This window comes from Oncorhynchus mykiss, chromosome 3 (genome assembly GCF_057628025.1).
Source record: "Oncorhynchus mykiss isolate SJ-2025 chromosome 3, ASM5762802v1, whole genome shotgun sequence".
Taxonomy (NCBI): Eukaryota; Metazoa; Chordata; class Actinopteri; order Salmoniformes; family Salmonidae; genus Oncorhynchus; species Oncorhynchus mykiss.
Genome location: NC_143024.1, coordinates 53428628 through 53449081, shown reverse-complemented (window position 1 = coordinate 53449081; position 20454 = coordinate 53428628). Strand labels below are relative to the sequence as shown.

Sequence of the window (20454 nt, the reverse complement as noted above, 5' to 3'; positions counted from 1 at the left end):
TTGTGTGTGTGTCCTACCTGGTAATACAGAGTACCACCACACAGATGATGGCCACCTGAAGAGCTCCGATGATGGAGGCGATGAGGATGTAGCGCAGCTTGCCAGAGCCGGGGACCACGTAGAGCACATTGAACTCCTTAGTGTCACAATGGGGCCCGCTGAAGCCTGAGTGACAGCTGACACACACAAACACACACACACACACACACACACACACACACACACACACACACACAGGTTGATGTTAGTTTGTGTACATGTGTGTGTTTTGTGCATGCGTGCGTGTTGTGTGCAAGTTTGAGGTCACCATAGTTTACAGGCTAATGTGTTTCTGAGGTTACAGGTGTGTGTGTGTCTTTAGACTGTATGTGTTTGAAGCAACTGTAAACTCCTGTTTATACCTGCTGCTAACATGCATCCTCTGTCCTGATTGTGTTCATATCCTGATTGTGCCCACAGTTTTCGACAAGTGTAGACGATCAAAAGACACATTGCGATCTGATTGTGATCAGATATTTCTGACCACCTCCGGAGGTAATCAGGCACGCATTATGTACGGATAGGCAACAAGTGTAGATGGATCTGGACAGTGAAACCATTGAAATCCTCATTATTCCGCCCTATAAAAGCATTGACCGGTTTGATTGACTAATGACAATAAATTTAAATATTTTTTTAAAGAATATCGATCAAATTATTTGCATATAGTGAGGTAATCTGGTCACAATTTCGAACACAGTGGGCGGATGAGAGACACATTTTAATGCCACCTGTAGACGCATATCTGATAATGTGGGCACAATCAGAATGTAGGCAAGATTAGGACCAAGGATCAAGTTAGTGCCAGGTATAAACAAGGCTGTGTGTGTGTGTGTGTGTGTGTGTGTAGGAGTTATCTAGAGGACCACTGTCTCTGTGGGCCTGGTCTAAAAGCGGTACAATTTAAATCAGTCTATCCTTCTCTCTCTTTCTCTGGGGAGGTCATTACCTACCAACACCTGCATCACCCTGCTCTGCTCTGCACACACACACACACACACACACACACACACACACACACACATGTTCGCTATGCCAGAACAAACAAGTCAGTGGGACACAGTCAGTCTACTCTTGCATCCCCTCAACCTTCACTACTTCTACGTCTCGTTCTCCTTCTATATCTCTCTCTCCTTCTATATCTCTTTCCTTCTATCTCTCTCTCTCTCGATCATTCTATATATTTCTCTCTCTCCTTCTATATATCCCTCTCTCTCCTTCTATATATCTCTCTCTCTCCTTCTATATATATCTCTCCCCCTCTCTCTCTCCTTCTATCTCTTTCTCTCTCATTTTCTCAAAACCACCCCTCTCTCCTGTCGATCTCCCCTTTCCTTTCCCTTCCCTTCCTTTTTCCTTTTCTCTTTCTTCACATCTCTTTCACCATAATGCAGTGGACTGGTGTACTGAGAGCCAACTCCCAGTCTTCTCACAGTAATGTCAAAGGAGAGTTACAAGTGGTCCCTAGACACTGATCTAAGATCAGTTTGGCAAATTGCTCCCCAATGGGTAAAATTAGGAATCAGCATTTGGGAACATGATCCTAGATCAGCGGTTGAAAATATCAACTTCCACCTCAAACCTTGAAGAGCGGCGTGTGTATTTATTTATTATTATTTATTATTTCACCTTTATTTAACCAGGTAGGCCAGTTGAGAGCAAGTTCTCATTTACAACTGCGACCTGGCCAAGATAAAGCAAAGCAGTGTAACACAGTGTAACACATGGGATAAACAAATGTACAGTCAATAACACAATAGAAAAATGTGTATACAGTGTGTGCAAATGAAGTAAGGAGGTAAGGCAATAAATAGGCAAATAGTGGCAAAGTTACAATTTAGCAATTTACACTGGAGTTATATATATGCAGATGAGGATGTGCAAGTAGAAATACTGGTGTTCAAAAGAGCAGAAAAACCAAAACAAATATGGGGATGAGGTAGGTAGTTGGTTGGATGTGCTATTTACATATGGGCTGTGTACAGCTGCAGCGATCAGTAAGCTGCTCTGACAGCCGATGCTTAAAGTTAGTGAGGGAGATATAAGTCTACAGCTTCAGTGATTATTGCACTTCGTTCCAGTCATTGGCAGCAGAGAACTGGAAGGAAAGGCGGCCAAAGAGGTGTTGGCTTTGGGGATGACCAGTGAAATATACCTGCTGAAGCGCCTGCTACGGGTGGGTGTTGCTATGGTGACCAGTGAGCTGAGATAAGGCGGAGCTTTACCTAGCAAAGACCTATAGATGACCAGGAGCCAGTGGGTTTGGCGACGAATATGTAGCGAGGACCAGCCAACGAGAGCATACAGGTCGCAGTGGTGGGTAGTATATGGGGCTTTGGTGACAAAACGGATGGCACTATGAGTGTTGGAGGCTATCTTGTAAATGACATCGCCGAAGTCAAGGATCGGTAGGATAGTCCGTTTTACGAGGATATGTTTGGCAGCAGAAGTGAAGGAGGCTTTGTTGTAAAATAGGAAGCTGATTCTAGATTTAATTTTGGTTTGGAGATGCTTAATGTCAGACTGGAAGGAGAGTTTACAGTCTAGCCAGATACCTAGGCATTTATAGTTGTCCACATATTCTAAGTCAGAAACATCCAGAGTAGTGATGCTAGTTGGGCGGGCAGGTGCGGGCAGCGATCGGTTGAAGAGCATGTATTTAGTTTTACTTGCATTTTAAAGCAGTTGGAGGCCAAGGAAGCAGTGTTGTATGGCATTAAAGCTTGTTTGGAGGTTTGTTAATACAATGTCCAAAGAAGGGCCAGGTGTATACAGAATGGTGTCGTCTGCGTAGGGGTGATCAAAGAATCACCCGCAGCAAGAGCGAAATCATTGATATATACAGAGAAAATAGTCAGCCCGAGAATTGAACCCTGTGGCAACCCAATAGAGACTGCCAGAGGTCCAGACAAACAGGCCCTCTGATTTGACACACTGAACTCTATCTGAGAAGTAGTTAGTGAACCAGGCGAGGTAGTCATTAGAGAAACCAAGGCTGTTGAGTCTGCTGATAGAATACGGTATTTGACAGAGTCGAAAGCCTTGGCCAGGTCGAGGAAGACGGCTGCACAGTACTGTCTTTTATCGATGGCGGATTATTAAGCGCCTCAGATTAAGAGTGCTGATCTAGGATCAGGTCTCCCTCTGTCCACGTAATCCTATTCATTTGGATCTAAAAGGCAAAACTGATCCTAAATCAACATTCCCATTCATCAAAACACTACCGCCTCCATACAACAGAGGGTGCCAGAGACCTTCACCAATTTTCCCCATACAAGTTCACTATGACCACTATTCAGTATTCAGGGCCTGTAGGCTTGAAGAGCTACGGGTTTAGAGCCGTGTTGCTGTGAGGGGAGAGATGAGCAGAGGCTAAAGCCCTGTGACTGTGACCGCAGCACAACCCCACTGACCTCACAGGTTAATGGGCTTGGTCTGCCCACAGGCTTATTACTCAGCCAGAGAGCTCGAAGGGGCACAGGTGATCATAGGTGTGTGTGTGTGAGTGTGTGTGTGTGTGTGTGTGTGTGGCCGGGGGCGGGGGATTGAGGTAGTGTGTGTCAGTATGTGCTGGTATGTGTCCTGTGTGTATGTGTGTGTCAGTATGGCTCTTTGTGTGTGTGTGTGTATGTGTACCTGCAGGACGGCACAGACAGTATGTTGGGGTATTCACACTCTCCGTGGATACAGTAGTTCTTGTAGAGCTCGGGACAGGGAATATACAACCCTATGGCCACCTCTCCTCTCTGGTCCGGCTTCTCTTCTACACACACACACACACACACACACACACACACACACACACACACACACACACACACACACACACACACACACACACACACACACACACACACACACACACACACACACACAGACACACACACACACACACACACACATTAACACACAAAGTACAGAGCACAGAAGCAGTGAATGCCAGGGATAAAAAAAATATCTAGGATTGAAAGGGTAAAGGTGAGTCTCACTAATTTAGCATAATAGCGTAATTGCTGTAAATTACATTTATGAGCACTTATGCACTGTGTGCATTACTTTTTTCAAAAGTGCCATGTGGAATACACCCTAAGATGTCTAGTCCTGTCTGCTATCATTCACAGACCTGATACACACACACGTGCACCTACCTGAGTAGTCTTTCCTGGCATAGTGTCCGTCTCCGGCTTTGGTCCCTGTCATGATGTCACCTGAGAAGGTAGTCAGAGTAAGAGTGCTGATTAAGGCCACTTGCATACAAGGTCCAACCTTGTACAGTGGGGAAAAAAATATGAGACAGGCCTGTAATTTTCATCATAGGTACACTTCAACTATGACAGACAAAATGAGAAAAAAATCCAGAAAATCACATTGTAGGATTTTTAATGAATTTATTTGCAAATTATGGTGGAAAATGAGTATTTGACAGAGGTCAAATGTTTTCTGTAAGTCTTCGCAAGGTTTTCACATACTGTTGCTGGTATTTTGGCCCATTCCTCCATGCAGATCTCCTCTAGAGCAGTGATGTTTTGGGGCTGTTACTGGGCAACACGGACTTTCAACTCCCTCCAAAGATTTTCTATGAGGTTGAGTTCTGGAGACTGGCTAGGCCACTCCAGGCCCTTGAAATTCTTCTTACGAAGCCACTCCTTTGTTGGGATCATTGTCATGCTGAAAGACCCAGCCACGATTCATCTTCAATGCCCTTGATGATGGAAGGAGGTTTTCACTCAAAATCTCACAATACATGGCCCCATTCATTCTTTCCTTTACACGGATCAGTCGTCCTGGTCCCTTTGCAGAAAAACAGCCCCAAAGCATGATGTTTCCACCCCCATGCTTCACAGTATGTATTGTGTTCTTTGGATGCAACTCAGCATTCTTTGTCCTCCAAACACGACGAGTTGAGTTTTTACCGAAAATATATATTTTTATTTCATCTGACCATATGACATTCTCCCAATCTTCTTCTGGATCATCCAAATGCTCTCTAGCAAACTTCAGACGGGCCTGGACATGTACTGGCTTAAGCAGGGGGACATGTCTGGCACTACAGGATTTGAGTCCCTTGTGGCGTTGTGTGTTACTGATGGTAGGCTTTGTTAATTGGGGTCCCAGCTCTCTGCAGGTCATTCACTAGGTCCCTCTGTGTGGTTCTGGGATTTTTGCTCACCGTTCTTGTGATAATTTTGACCCCACGGGGTGAGATCTTGCGTGGAGCCCCAGATCAAGGGAGATTATCAGTGGTCTTGTATGTCTTCCATTTCCTAATAATTGCTCCCACAGATGATTTCTTCAAACCAAGCTGCTTACCTATTGCAGATTCAGCCTTCCCAGCCTGGTGCAGGTCTACAATTTTGTTTCTGGTGTCCTTTGACAGCACTTTGGTCTTGGCCATAGTGGAGTTTGGAGTGTGACTGTTTGAGGTTGTGGACAGGTGTCTTTTATACTGACAACAAGTTCAAACAGGTGCCATTAATACAGGTAATGAGTGGAGGACGGAGGAGCCTCTTAAAGAAGAAGTTACAGGTCTGTGAGAGCCAGAAATCTTGCTTGTTTGTAGGTGACCAAATACTTATTTTCCACCATAATTTGCAAATAAATTCATAAAAAATCCTACAATGTGATTTTCTGGATTTTTTTTCTAATTTTGTCTGTCATAGTTGAAGTGTACCTATGATGAAAATTGCCTCTCTCATCTTTTTAAGTGGGAGAACTTGCACAATTGGTGGCTGACTAAGTACTTTTTTACCCCACTGTATGTATATTCTTGATCTAACAGGGAAAACAGATCCTCGATCAGCACTATGAGTCATGCTTGGGACAAAATGACAGGCTAAAACACAAAAATTACCTTGAACCAGTAGCTAGGGTAGTAAAGTACTTCACTTTGTAGTTTCTTTCAACATTTTTTCACCAATTCTCTCGTCTATGAGTGTGTCAAGTGTGGTTTACAATATTTAAAAAGAAAATTATTATAATAATAACTTTATAAAACAAAACAAAAATAATTACTTAAAATATTCTAACATTATGTAGAGCATATATTTATTGAGTATTGAGTGTTATAGGATCATGATTTATCCTATTCAAATTATCCAAACCAAAGGTTGGAATGCTGGATAACTGTTATAAAACCTTCCATACAATATAATACTATCTTTATTGATCCATTTGAAAATATTTATTTCTTGCTGTCACAGAATTGCTGTGCTCCATTCAAACAAGAAGAAAAATATAGATTCTTGGTGAATGGGTTGCTGTTATAAAAAACATAATGATGGTGTTTTGTTGACGTGGTTATGTTGTACGGCTTTGACCTGGATTGACTGTTGGTCAAATTAAAATGATAAAGGTCCCAATTAAATTGAGTTGCTGATAAAGTATTCAAGGACAAATATGGCTCCACGTCAAAATTCTGTGAGAGGAGATTTTGACAGTTGTAAGGAGTTTGAAACTTCCAATACAGCACAAATACTCAGAATTAACTGGCAGTGCGGGTCTTCCTGTATCTTCAATTGATTGAACTGGGTCCTAAATTACTAAATATGAACATAGAAAGAGGTGAAGGAATAATAATAATAAGAAAACATTGGATTAACATAGTGCTTTTCAAAAAGACAGCGTGTGTGTGTGAAGAAGAAGAAGAAAGAGATATAGAAAAAAGTTGTGTATAACAGTAGCTATATCACCTTGGCAGTGGCCCAGGTATTTAACCTCGATCCTCTCCTGCTTCTGACAAGACGCCTCCTTCACCTGGCAGGGGTTGTCATAGGAACGGCCGTCTGAGGCGCAAACTGGGTTGAAGCTGATGTGGGAGCAGTCAATGTTACACACGCACCTGCCACAAAAAAATTATGGGACACATCAAATAAAGAATAGAGTGATGGAGAATTGTAGTTGTAATTATTCAGTGAATCGCTGTTGTTGAGTGTAGTAGTCTATTGTGTTAAAACATTTTTTACAGTAACTGTCAAGAGTTTGGACACACCTACCCATTTTTACTATTTTATACATTGTAGAATAATAGTAAAGACATCAAAACTGTTAAATAACATATGGAATCATGTAGTAAGCAAGAGAGTGTTAAACTAATCTAAATATATTTTATATTTGATTATATTTGATATTTGATATTTTGATTCATCAAAGTAGCCACCATTTGCCTTGATGACAGCTTTGCACACTATTGACATTCTGTCAACCAGCTTCATGAGGAATGCTTTTCCAACAGTCTTGAAGGAGTTCCCACATATGCTGAGCACTTGTTGGCTGCTTTTCCTTCACTCTACGGTCTACGGTATTAAAATAACATAAAATTGATCAGAAATACAGTGTAGATATTATTAATATTGTAAATGACTATTGTAGCTGGAAACAGCAGATTTTTTATGGAATATCTACAAAGACGTACAGAGGCCCATTATCAGCAACCATCACTCGTGTGCTCCAATGGCACGTTGTGTTAGCTAATCCAAGTTTATAATTTTAAAAGGTTAATTGATCATTAAAAAACCCTTTTGCAATTATGTTAGCACAGCTGAAAACTGTAGTCCTGATTAAAGGAGCAATAAAACTGGCTTTCTTTAGACTAGTTGAGAATCTGGAGCTTCAGCATTTGTGGGTTTGATTACAGGCTCTAAATGGCCAGAAACAATGAACTTTCTTCTGAAACTCATCGGTCTATTCTTGTTCTGAGAAATGAAGGCTATTCCATGCGAGAAATTGCCAAGAAACTCAAGATCTCATACAACGCGGTGTACTACTCTCTTCACAGAACAGCTCAAACTGGCTCTAACCAGAATTGAAAGAGGAGTGGGAGGACCTGGTGCACACCTGAGCAAGAGGACAAGTACATTAGAGTGTCTAGTTTGAGAAACAGATGCAAGTCCTCAACTGACAAGTCCTCAACTAGCAGCTTCATTAAATAGTACCCGCAAAACACCAGTCTCAACGTCAACAGTGAAGAGGTGATTCTGGGATGCTGGCCTTCTAGGCAGAGTTGCAAAGAAAAAGCCATATCTCATACTGGCCAATAAAAATGAAAAGATTAAGATGGTCAAAAGAACACAGACACTGGACAGAGGAAGATTGGAAAAAAGTATATTCAGATCACGAAGAAGAACATTTGTGAGACACAGAAACATGAAAAGATGCTGGAGGAGTGCTTGACGACATCTGTCAAGCATGGTGGAGGCAATGTGATGGTCTAGGGGTGCTTTGGTGATGGTAAAGTGGGACAGGGTAAAAGGGATCTTGAAGAAGGAAGGCCATCACTCCATTTTGCAATGCCATGCCATACCAAATTAAATAAAATACAATTTTATTTGTCACATACACATGGTTATCAGATGTTAATGCGAGTGTAGCGAAATGCTTGCGTTCCTCCCAGCTGTATGTAATAAAACTTGAGATTTCCTGGGGTAACAATGTAAGAAATAATACATAAAAAATGAAATACTGCATAGTTTCCTAGGAACGCGAAGCGAGACGGCCATCTCTGTCAGCCCTGGAAGTGCTCCCTGTGAACGGCGCTTAATTGGTGCCAATTTTCTCCCACAACAGGACAATGACCCAAAGCACAGCTCCAAACTATGCAAGAACCATTTAGGGCAGAAGCAGTCAGCTGGTATTCTGTCTACAATGGAGTGGTCAGCACAGTCACCGGATCTCAACCCTAGTGAGCTGTTGTGGGAGCGGCTTGATCGTATGGTACGTAGGAAGTGCCCCTCAAGCCAATCCAAATTGTGGGAGGTGCTTCAGGAAGCATGGGTTGAAATCTCTTCAGATTATCTCAACAAATTGACAACTAGAATGCTAAAGGTCTGCAAGGCTGTAATTGCTGCAAATGGAAGATTCTTTTGACGAAAGCAAAACACAATTATTATTTAAATTAAAAATCATTATTTATAACCTTGTCAATGTCTTGACTATATTTCCTATTCATTTTGAATCTCATTTCATGTATGTTTTCATGGAAAACAAGGACATTTCTACATGACCCAAAACTTTTGAAAGGTAGTGTACATTTGAGATGAGTAATGCAAATTATGTAAACATTATTAAAGTGATCAGTGTTTCATTATTAAAGTGGCCAGTGATTTCAAGTCTATGCATATAGGGCAGCAGCCTCTACGGTGCTAGTGATGGCTATTTAACGGTCTGATGGCCTTGAGATAGAAGCTGTTTTTCAGGTCCCAGCTTTGATGCACCTGTACTGACCTTGTCTTCTGGATGATAGCGGCGATACAGCCTGAATGGATGCTCTCAATTGTGCATCTGTAAAAGCTTGTGAGGGTTTTAGATGCCAAGACAAATTTCTTCAGCCTCCTGAAGTTCTGTGTGGGTGAACCATTTCAGTTTGTCAGTGATGTGTACACCGAGGAACTTGAAGCTTTCCACCTTCTCCATTGCAGTCCTGTCGATGTGGATGGGGGGATGCTCCCTCTGCTGTTTCCTGAAGTCCACGATCAGCTCCCTTGTTTTGTTGATGTTGACAGAGAGGTTATTTTCCTGGCACCACATTGCCAGGGCCCTCACCTCCTTCCTGTAGGCTGTTTCGTAATTGTTGGTAATCATGCCAACTACTGTTGTCGTCTGCAAACTTGATAATTGATGGTTGAACAGAGAGTACAGGAGGTGAGCACGCACTCTTGTGGAGGTGTTTTTTCCTACCTTCACCACCTGGGGGCGGCCCGTCAGGGCTTAATGAGCTTAATAATGAGCTTGGAGGAAACCATGGTGTTGAATGCTGAGCTATAGTTAATGAACAGCATTCTTACATAGGTATTACGCTTGTCCAGATAGGATAGGACAGTGTGCTGTGCAATTGCATCGTCTGTGGATCTATTGGGGCGGTAAGCAAATTGAAGTCGATCTAGGGTGTCAGTTAAGGTAGAGGTGATGTGATCCTTGACAAGTCTCTCAAAACACTTAATGATGACAGAAGTGAGGGCAACTGGGCAATAGTCATTTAGTTCAGTTACCTTAGCTTTCTTGGGTACAGGAACAATGGTGGCCATCTTGAAGCATGTGGGGACAGCAGACTGGGATAGGGAGAGATTGAATATGTCCGTAAACACTTCAGTCAGCCGGTCTGCACATGCTCTGAGGACGCGGCTTGGGATGTCATCTGGGCCGGCAGCCTTGCGAGGGTTAACACGTTTAAATGTCTTACTCACACCGGCCACGGAGAAGGAGAGCCCACAGTCCTTGGTAGCGGGCAGCGTCGGAAGCACTGTGTTATCCTCAAAGCGGGCAAAGAAGTTGTTTAGCTTGTCCGAAAGCAAGACATCGGTGTCCGCACGACTTGCCTGGTTTTCCCTTTGTTGTCCGTGAATGTCTGTAGACCCTGCCACATACGTCTCGTGTCTGAGCTGTTGAATTGTGACTCCACTTTGTCTCTATACTGACGTTTTGCTTGTTTGATTGCCCTAAGGAGGGAATAACTACACTGTTTGTATTCAGCCATATTCTCAGTCACCTTGCCATGGTTAAATGTGGTGGTTTGCACTTTCAGTTTTGCGCTAATGCTGCCATCTATCCACTGTTTCTGGATGATAGCGCTTGATGGTGTTTGCGGCTGCACTTGAAGAAACTTTCATATTTCTTGAAATGTTCTGGATTGACTAACGTTTATGTCTCAAAGTAATAATGGACTGCCATTTCTCTTTGCTTATTTGAGCTGTTCTTGCCATAATATGGATCTGGTCTTTTACCAAATAGGGCTATCTTCTGTATACCACCCCGACCTTGTCACAACACAACTGATTGGCTCAAACGCAATAAGAAGGAGAGAAATTCCACAAATGAACTTTTAACAAGGCAGACCTGTTAATTGAAATGCATTCCAGGTGACTACCTCATAAAACTAGTTGAGAGAATGTCAAGAGTGTGCAAAGCTGTCATTATCGCAAAGGGTGGCTACTTTGAAGTATCTCAAATATGTTTAACACTTTTTGGGTTACTACATGATTCCATGTGTTATTTCATAGTTTTGATGTCTTCACTATTATTCTACAATGTAGAAAATAGTAAAAATACAGAAAAAACCTTGAAAGAGTAGGTGTGCCCAAACTTTTAACTGGTACTGTGTGTGTCTGTGTCTGTGTGTGTGTGTATGTATTCATTCTGGCTTCATATGCATAAAACAATTCAGCTTGTTTATTTGTGGTAGTGTTTACCATTTTGTCCATGACTTTGACTTTATGTCTCAGAATGTCAGAAAGTGTTTGTGTTCATTTGAGCATGTGGAAGAGATTTATGAATGTTCTTTGCCCAGCAGACACCCCTCCAACCATACATGCTTTATCTATTCATTTGCTGGATGCAGAGTAGATGTCGACCGATTTGGGCGATTAATTAGGGCCGATTTCAAGTTTTCATAACAATCGGAAATCGGTATTTTTGGGTGCCGATCTCCAATTTGTAAAAATTCTTTATTTGATTTATATATATGTGTTCAAAGAATGTGTTCTTAACTGACTTGCCTAGTTAAATAAAGGTATACATATATATATATATATATATATATATATATATTTATACCTTTATTTAACTAGGCAAGTCAATTAAGAACACATTCTTAGTTTCAATGACGGCCTAGGAACGGTGGTTTAACTGCCTTGTTCAGGGGCAGAACGACAGATTTTCACCTTGTCAGCTCAGGGGAACCAATCTTGCAACCGTACAGGTAACTAGTCCAACACTCTAACCACTGCACTCCACGAGTACCCTGTGTCACGTTCTGACCTTTATTTCCTTTGTTTTGTATTTATTTAGTATGGTCAGGGCGTGAGTTGGGTGGGCAGTCTAAGTTTGATTTTCTATGATTTTGGGTATTTCTATGTTTCGGCCTAGTATGGTTCTCAATCAGAGGCAGGTGTCATTAGTTGTCTCTGATTGAGAATCATACTTAGGTAGCCTGGGTTTCACTGTGTGTTTGTGGGTGATTGTTCCTGTCTCTGTGTTTTGCACCAGATAGGGCTGTTTTTTGGTTTTCCACGTTTATTGTTTTGTAGTGTTCGTGTTTATCTTTTTTAATTAAACATGAATCAATATAATCACGCTGCGTTTTGGTCCGCCTCTACTTCACCCCAAGAGAACCGGTACACCCTGCCTGTTACGCGAATGCAGTAGATGCCAAGGTAAATTGCTAGCTAGCATTAAACTTATCTTATAAAAAACAATCAATCATAATCACTAGTTATAACTACTAATCCAGTTTAGCAGGCAATATTAACCAGGTGAAATTGTGTAATTTCTCTTGCATTCATTGCACGCAGAGTCAGGGTATATGCAACAGTTTGGGCTGCCTGGCTCATTGCGAACTAATTTGCCAGAATTTTACGTAATTATGACATAACATTGAAGGTTGTGCAATGTAACAAGAATATTTAGACTTAGGGATGCCACCCGTTAGATAAAATACCGAACGGTTCTGTATTTCACTGAAATAATAAATGTTTTGTTTTCAAAATGATAGTTTCCGAATTCGACCATATTAATGACCAAAGGCTCGTATTTCTGTGTTCTTATGTTATAATTAAGTCTGATTTGATAGAGCAGTCTGACAGAGCAGCAGCAGGCCCGTAATCATTCATTCAAACAGCACTTTTGTGCGTTTTGCCAGCAGCTCTTCGCAGAAACAGCACTGTTTATGACTTCAAGCTTATCAGCCTAATGGCTGGTGTAACCAATGTGAAATGGTTAGCTGGGTGTGCGCTAATACCGTTTCAAACGTCACTCACTTTTAGATTTGGAGTAGTTATTCCCCTTGCGCTGCAAGGGCTGCGGCTTTGAGGAGCGATGGGTAACGATGCTTCGAGTGTGGCTGTTGTCGATGTGTTCCTGGTTCGAGCCCAGGTAGGGGCGAGGAGGGGGACGGAAGCTATACTGTTACACTGGCAGTGCCTATAAGAACATCCAATAATCAAAGGTATATGAAATACAAATGGTATAGAGAGAAATAGTCCTATAAATACTGTATTAACTACAACCTAAAACCTCTTACCTTGGAATATTGATGTCTCATGTTAAACGTTAGCTTTTTTACATGGCACACATTTTTACATGGCACATATTGCATATTGGCACATATTACTTTCTTCTCCAACACTTTGTTTTTGCATTATTTCAACCAAATTGAACATGTTTCATTATTTATTTGAGGTTAAATAGATTTTATTGATGTATTAAGTTAAGTGTTAATTCAGTATTGTTGTAATTGTCATTATTACAAATAAATCAAATAAAAAAAATTGTCCAATTAATCGGTATCAGCTTTTTTGGTCCTCCAATAATTGGTATCGGCGTTAAAAAATCATAATCGGTCGACCTCTAATGCAGAGTTCAACAGAGTTCAAGTGAAGATCAAGCAAATCATAGAGAAAGCAGACTGTATTGAAATCCTCTCTGATGGGTGGTAGAATGTTTGTGGGCAAGGAATAATTAACTACATTGTCTCCACCTCTCAACCAGTATTCTACAAGATCACAGACACATGGGACAACAGACACAATGGTCTCTACATTGCACATGAGCTGAAGGCAGTCATCAATGACCTTGGACCACAGAAGGTATTTGCACTGGTAACAGACAATGCTTCAAACATGAAGGCAGCTTGGTCTGAAGTGGAGGAGTCCTACCCTCACATCACACCCATTGGCTGTACTGCTCATGCATTGAATCTGCTCCTCAAGAACATAATGACACTGAAATCAATTGATATACTCTACAACAGAGTCAAGGAAATGGTTAGGTATGTGAAGGGTCATCAAGTTATAGCAGCTATCTACCTCACCAAGCAAAGTGAGAAGAATAAGAACACCACATTGAAGCTGCCCAGCAACACCCGTTGTGGTGGTGTTGTCGTGATGTTTGACAGTCTCCTGGAGGGAAATGGGTCTCTCCAAGAAATGGTCATGGACAGCCCCATAAAGAGGATCCTCCTGGATGATGTATTTTGGGAGAGAGTGGTAAGCAGCCTGAAAATCCTGAAACCTATAGCAGTAGCCATTGCATGGATTGAGGGAGATAATGCCATCCTGTCTGATGTTCTTACTCTGCTGTAAGAGAATAAATCCGTACTGCCCTGCCCGCTTCACTGTTGCTCCAAGCGGAGGAAACTGAAGGTGTGAAATACATCCAAAAAGCGTGAAGACTTCTGCCTGAAGCCCATACACACTGCAGCGTACATGTTGGACACCAAGTATGCTGGCAAGAGCATCCTGTCTGGTGCAGAGATCAACAAGGCCTATGGTGTCATCACTACCGTGTCTTGCCACCTTGGCCTGGATAAGGGCAAGGTTCTTGGCAGTCTGGCGAAGTACACTTCCAAGCAAGGGCTTTGAGATGGAGATGCAATATGGCAGCTTTGCCAACATATCTCAGCCACCAGGTGGAAGGGACTTCGTGGATTTGAGGCTCTTTCCCCTGTTGCTTCCATCATCCTCCAAATCATCAGCCGCCTGAGAGCGCAACTGGTCCTTGTTTGGGAACACACACTCCAAAGCACACCAAAACAGGCTGACAATGACAAGGGTTGAAAAATTGGTGGCTAACAGGGCAAATGAGGCTTTTTGAGCCTGAGAACAAGCCATCCTCAACAAGGTTGGAAAATGACAGTGAAGATGAGGCCACAGAGTCTGATGTTCAAGAGGTGGACATTGAGGCGGTCCAGGGAGAAGAAATGGAAGCCTGACAGGAAGACATCCAAAGCTTTAGTTTCTAGACTATCATTTTACAGATGTATGTTAAATGTTTTTAACAGATGTGATGGATCATTGGGGATCATTCAATATTCCCTTTTGTTGTTCAGTGAAATCATCCAATGTGATGAGTCAACTCATTTAATTAAAGTTAAATTCGTAAATAAATTGTTTTTTAAATATCTATTGGAAGGATATAATCATTTGCAATTGTCTACTTATGATAAGGTAAAACGTTTGTCTCCATATGATATGGATATGTATCCACTGCAAAAAACATCAACATTTAAATGGTGTTAATATTAATTTGCATATATTTCCGTTAATTCCCATATTCCCGTTAATTCCCACAAAGTTTCCCACTCTGATTATTACCCAAAATGTGCAACCCTATTAAATATAATAGTGCATTGTTTTTCATTATTTTCTTTTAAGACTTTCTCAAACCATACCCCTAACCTTAACCACTCAGAATGAATACCTAAACGTATCCTTTTGAGTTGTTTCTGCTTTAACCCTGTAACCACTCAGAATTAACCCTGTAACTACACGGAATGAATGGGTGAAAAAAAAATGACATGAATCTATAATGTACGTCAAATTTTGAAGGGAAACTGAGCTCTTTTTGGAAATTACACCAAAATTGCAGTCTCTGGGCAGTTCTTGCTGAGTAGCTCTGAACATTAGACACTGTAATTATAAAACTGTCATTATTCTCTGCTCCTTTTCTATTTTCTCCTGGCCCAGAGCACTGGCCCTGCTTTACAACCTGCTCAATTTAAATAGTGCAAACACACACATAATCACAAACAGACAAAGACAATCTCATACATAGAAGTATAGATATGCACACTGTAATGAAATGCATGACCTAGACACACACATGCACACACTCGCACTCCCAAACAAACACATAACGCATACAGAATGCCCCTTCTATTATTACCGCGCACACACTCACATACACACACACACACACAGAGACACACACACCCAGAAGTGACAATGCTTTCAGAGGCTTGCCATCCCGAGTGGCCGTCTGGCGGTCATCAAGGATAATGTCTGTAGGCCATACATTGTTTATGGAGCCTCTCACTTTCTCCACAATAGGCACTACCACTGCAATACTGCACTGCGTCAACACACACACACACGAACATGCACAGTGCACACACAGATACACCCACCCACAAATACACACGTAAAGGTAATAGGATTTTTGAATGTGTGTGTTTTTACTTAGCTTTAGTTGTTTTTCAAAATGTTTTTACATTTCTTAAGGACTCTTGGAAGACTAGCCCTTGGTGGGCTAAAAGAGATCCTAATACAATGAAATAAAATCACACACCTACCAACATATATCGAGAGGGAGGGAGAAGAATCAGAAATGGAGAAAGAGTGTCTTGGTGGGTGTCTACCAGAGTGTATGTTTATTGGTGTCTGTGTGAAGAGCACTTCTTAGTAGGATGTGTCTTACTGATTTGTACAGTGCCATGTGATTTCCCCTCTATCTAAACTCAATGATTTACTGCAGGATTCCTGTGTACATGTTCTCTAAAGGCCACTTCCAGTCACGCAAACACACATGCACACACACACAAACGCATGACCGCACACACGCACGCACATAAACAAATAAACAAATGCACAAGGAGGCATGCATACAAACACACACACACAATGCACACAGAGGCACGCACACAGGCAGGGACGCACTCGCTCATACACACACATATTTGGTAGCTAGACCACTCTGCACCCTTCCCCAGCCACCTCTACATTGTACAAAGCCACAGCTATATATATGCTATTGCTGTTAAATATAACATTTGTTTTTATAATCCCCAGCCTCATATTTCAGAGTATCCTTCTAAAGGACTGAGAGACACAGACAGAGGAAGGGAGGATTAGAGAGAGAGAGGAATAATAGAAAGGGCGAGAGAGAAAAAAACGGAGGGAACAGAGGCAGTGAAGCATGTTTGAGGCACTGAAGCGGGACTCCTCTTGCAGGTGAACACACACACACACACACACTCACAAACAAATAGGGTAGATTGGGGAGGGATGCATGTGTGTGTTTGTTGAGGGGATAAGGTGTGGGGGCCATTCAGCCTGATAAAGACATTTTCCAACTTCCCTCTATTGTTCTGTGGAATTCAGTCCATTTATCCTTTAAGAAAAGTTTAATTAAGTATTGGCCTTAGGGCTGTACCTAAATAGAAAAAATCTTGGTCGACCAGAGTCGTCTGTTCTTTCGACCAATCGATTGGTTAACATTTTCAAACGTGTCTTTTTCCATATAGGCACATCCAATGTGTTTAATCAAATCAACTATATGCAGTGAGCTTGTCTGGTGCTTTAAGCGCACTGTTTGGTGAAATAATTAAGACACACAAATGACTAGAGGGAGTCAAACCGTAATTGAGTTGACTGTCAGGCGGGGCTCGGACTTGCTGCGGTGTTAACGAAAAATTACAGCGACTGACTGTGACTAGCACCCATGGTCTCTCTTTCCTCCATGCTGCAGCGATGCACCATATACAGTGCATTCGGAAAGTATTCAGACCCCTTGACTTTTTCCACATTTTGTTACATTACAGCCTATGCAAAAATGGATTCAATTGTTTTTCCTTGTCAATCTACACACAATACCCTATAATAACAAAGAGGTTTTTAGAATTTTTTTGCAAATGTACAAAAAAAATAATTTACATAAGTATTCAGACCCTTTACTCAGTACTTTGTTGAAGCACCTTTAGCAGCAATTACAGCCTCAAGTCTTCTTGGGGATGATGCTACAAGCATGGCACATCTGTATTTGGCGAGTTTCTCCCATTCTTGTCTGCAGCACCTCAAGCTCTGTTAGGTTGGATGGGGAGTGTAGCTGCACAGCTATTTTCAGGTCTTTCCAGAGATGTTCGACCAGGATAAATTCCGGGCTCTCGCTGAGCCACTCAAGGACATTCAGAGACTTCTCCTGAAGGCACTCCTGCGTTGTCTTGGCTGTGTGCTTAGAGTCGTTGTCCTGTTGAAAGGTGTACCATCGCCCCAGTCTGAGGTTCTGAGGACTCTAGAGCAGGCTTTCATCAAGGATCTCTCTGTAGATTGCTCTGCTCATTTGTCCCTTGATCCTGACTAGTATTTCAGTCCCATCCACTGAAAAACATCCCCACAGCAAGAAGCTGCCATCACCATGATTCACCGTAGAGATTGTGCCAGGTTTCCTCCAGAAGTGACACTTGGCATTTAGGTCAAATAGTTCAGTCTTGGTTTCATCAGACCAGAGAATCCTGTTTATAATGCTCTGAGAATCCTTTTGGTGCCTTTGGCAAACTCCAAGTGGGCTGTCATGTGCCACTCTAACATAAAGCCCTGATTGGTGGAGTGCTGCAGAGATGGTTATCCTTCTAGAAGGTTATCCCATCTCCACAGATCTCTGGAGCTCTGTCAGTGACCATTGGGTTCTTGGTCACCTTACTGACCTTCCTGACCCCGACTGCTCAGTTTGGCCAGGCGTCCAGCTCTAAGAAGTGTCTTGGTGGTTCCAAACTTCTTTCATTTAAGAATGATGGAGGCCACTGTGTTCTTGTGGATCTTCAACGCTGCAGAGATCTTTTGGTACCCTTCCCCAAATCTGTACATCAATACAATCCTGTCTCGGAGCTCTACGGACAATTCCTTCGACCTAATGGCTTGTTTTTTGCTCTGACATGCACTGTCAACTGTGGGACCTTAAATAGACAGGTGTGTGCCTTTTCAAATTATGCCCAATCAATTGAATTTACAACTCCAATGAAGTTGTAGAAACATCTCAAGGATGATCAATGGAAACAGAATGCACCTGAGCTCAATGTTGAGTCTCATAGCAAAGGATCTGAATACCAATGAAAATAAGGTATCTGTTTTTTATTTTTAATACATTTGCAAACATTTCTAAAAAAAACTGTTTGCTTTGTCATTACGGGGTATTGTGTGTAGATTGAGGGGGGGAAAGATTTAATTAATTTTAGAATAAAGCTGTAACGTAACAAAATGTGGAACAAGTCAAGGGGTCTGAATACTTTCCGAATACACTGTAACATCCACAGTGTTTATCGTGCTGTACATGTTGCTGAATCTGCAACATAATTACAGCCATTTCAGACCGAAAAGTTCTGTTACCGAAATCCCTCAACCCTTGCTCTCTTTAACCTCTTAGAGCTCTAGGGGCGCTATTTCATTTTTGGATAAAAAACGTTCCCGTTTTAAGCGCGATATTTTGTCACGAAAAGATGCTCGACTATGCATATTCTTGACAGTTTTGGAAAGAAAACACTCTGAAGTTTCAGAATCTGCAAAGATTTTGTCTGTAAGTGCCCCAGAACTCATTCTACAGGCGAAACCAAGATGATGCATCACCCAGGAATTAGCAGAATTTCTGAAGCTCTGTTTTCCATTCTCTCCTTATATGGCTGTGATTGCGCAAGGAATGAGCCTACACTTTCTGTCGTTCGCCCAAGGTCTTAGCAGCATTGTGACGTATTTGTAGGCATATCATTGGAAGATTGGCCATAAGAGACTACATTTTCCAGAGGTCCGCCCGGTGTCCTTTGTCTAAATTTGTGCGTAATCTTCAGGTGCAGGCATTTTCTCCTGGGATTCAGGAGAGAAAGCATGTTTCCAAGAACGATGTATCAATGAAGAGAGATGTGAAAAACACCTTGAGGATTGATTCTAAACAACGTTTGCCATGTTTTCAGTCGATATTATGGAGTTAATTTGGAAAAAAGTTTGCGTTTTGAGGACTGAATTTATGGATTTTTTTTTGGTAGCCAAATGTGATGTATAAAACGGAGCTATTTCTAATACACAAGGAATCTTTTTGGAAAAACTGAGCATCTGCTATCTAACTGAGAGTATCCTCATTGAAAACATCAGAAGTTCTTCAAAGGTAAATGATTTTATTTGAAGGCTTTTATGTTTTTGTTAATGTTGCGTGCTGGATGCTAATGCTAACGCTAAATGCTAACGCGAAATGCTAACTCTAGCTAGCTACTTTTACACAAATGATTGTTTTCCTATGGTTGAGAAGCATATTTTGAAAATCTGAGATGACAGTGTTGTTTACAAAAGGCTAAGCTTGAGAGATGGCATATTTATTTCATTTCATTTGCGATTTTCATAAATAGTTAACGTTGTGTTATGCTAATGAGCTTGCTGATAGATTTACACAATCCTGGATACAGGGGTTTTTTCATAGCTAAACGTGACGCAGAAAACGGAGCGATTTGTCCTAAACAAATCATCTTTCAGGAAAAACTGAACATTTGCTATCTGAGAGTCTCCTCAATGAAAACATCTGAAGTTCTTCAAAGGTAAATGATTTTTTTGAATGCTTTTCTGTTTTTTTGTGTAAATGTTGCCAGCTGAATGCTAATGCTAAATGCTACGTTAGCCATCAATACTGTTACACAAATGATTGTTTTGCAATGGTTGAGAAGCAGATTTTGAAAATCTGAGATGACAGTGTTGTTAACAAAAGGCTAAGCTTGAGAGCTAGCATATTTATTTCATTTCATTTGCGATTTTCATGAATAGTTAACGTTGCGTTATGGTAATGAGCTTGAGTCTGTATTCACGAACCCGGATCCGGGATGGGGAGATCAGAAAGGTTAAACGACACATGTATGCATTGCATGTACCTGACCAATACGGTCTGACCTAAACCATA

The 20454-nt window shown here is 41.5% G+C and overlaps 1 protein-coding gene, 1 long non-coding RNA gene and 1 pseudogene across 3 annotated transcripts in view; 2 read left to right on the top strand and 1 right to left on the bottom strand.

Moving 5' to 3' along the window:
* Positions 1–20454, bottom strand: part of LOC110519971 (tomoregulin-2-like) — a 182662-nt gene that overhangs the window by 3108 nt on the left and 159100 nt on the right. Inside the window, exons 6-9 of the mRNA XM_021596899.3 lie at positions 6729–6877; positions 4188–4247; positions 3676–3802; positions 18–176 (exon numbers count right to left, since the gene is read on the bottom strand). Coding sequence (XP_021452574.1) covers positions 18–176; positions 3676–3802; positions 4188–4247; positions 6729–6877 — 495 coding nt within the window. The remainder of the gene's footprint in view (positions 1–17; positions 177–3675; positions 3803–4187; positions 4248–6728; positions 6878–20454) is intronic.
* Positions 13647–14566, top strand: LOC149984589 (uncharacterized; annotated as a pseudogene).
* Positions 19305–20454, top strand: part of LOC149984588 (uncharacterized) — a 238972-nt gene continuing 237822 nt past the window's right edge. For both annotated transcript variants that reach the window (XR_016494691.1, XR_016494692.1), the window contains exons 1-2: positions 19305–19674; positions 20037–20098. This is a non-coding gene — a long non-coding RNA (uncharacterized LOC149984588). The remainder of the gene's footprint in view (positions 19675–20036; positions 20099–20454) is intronic.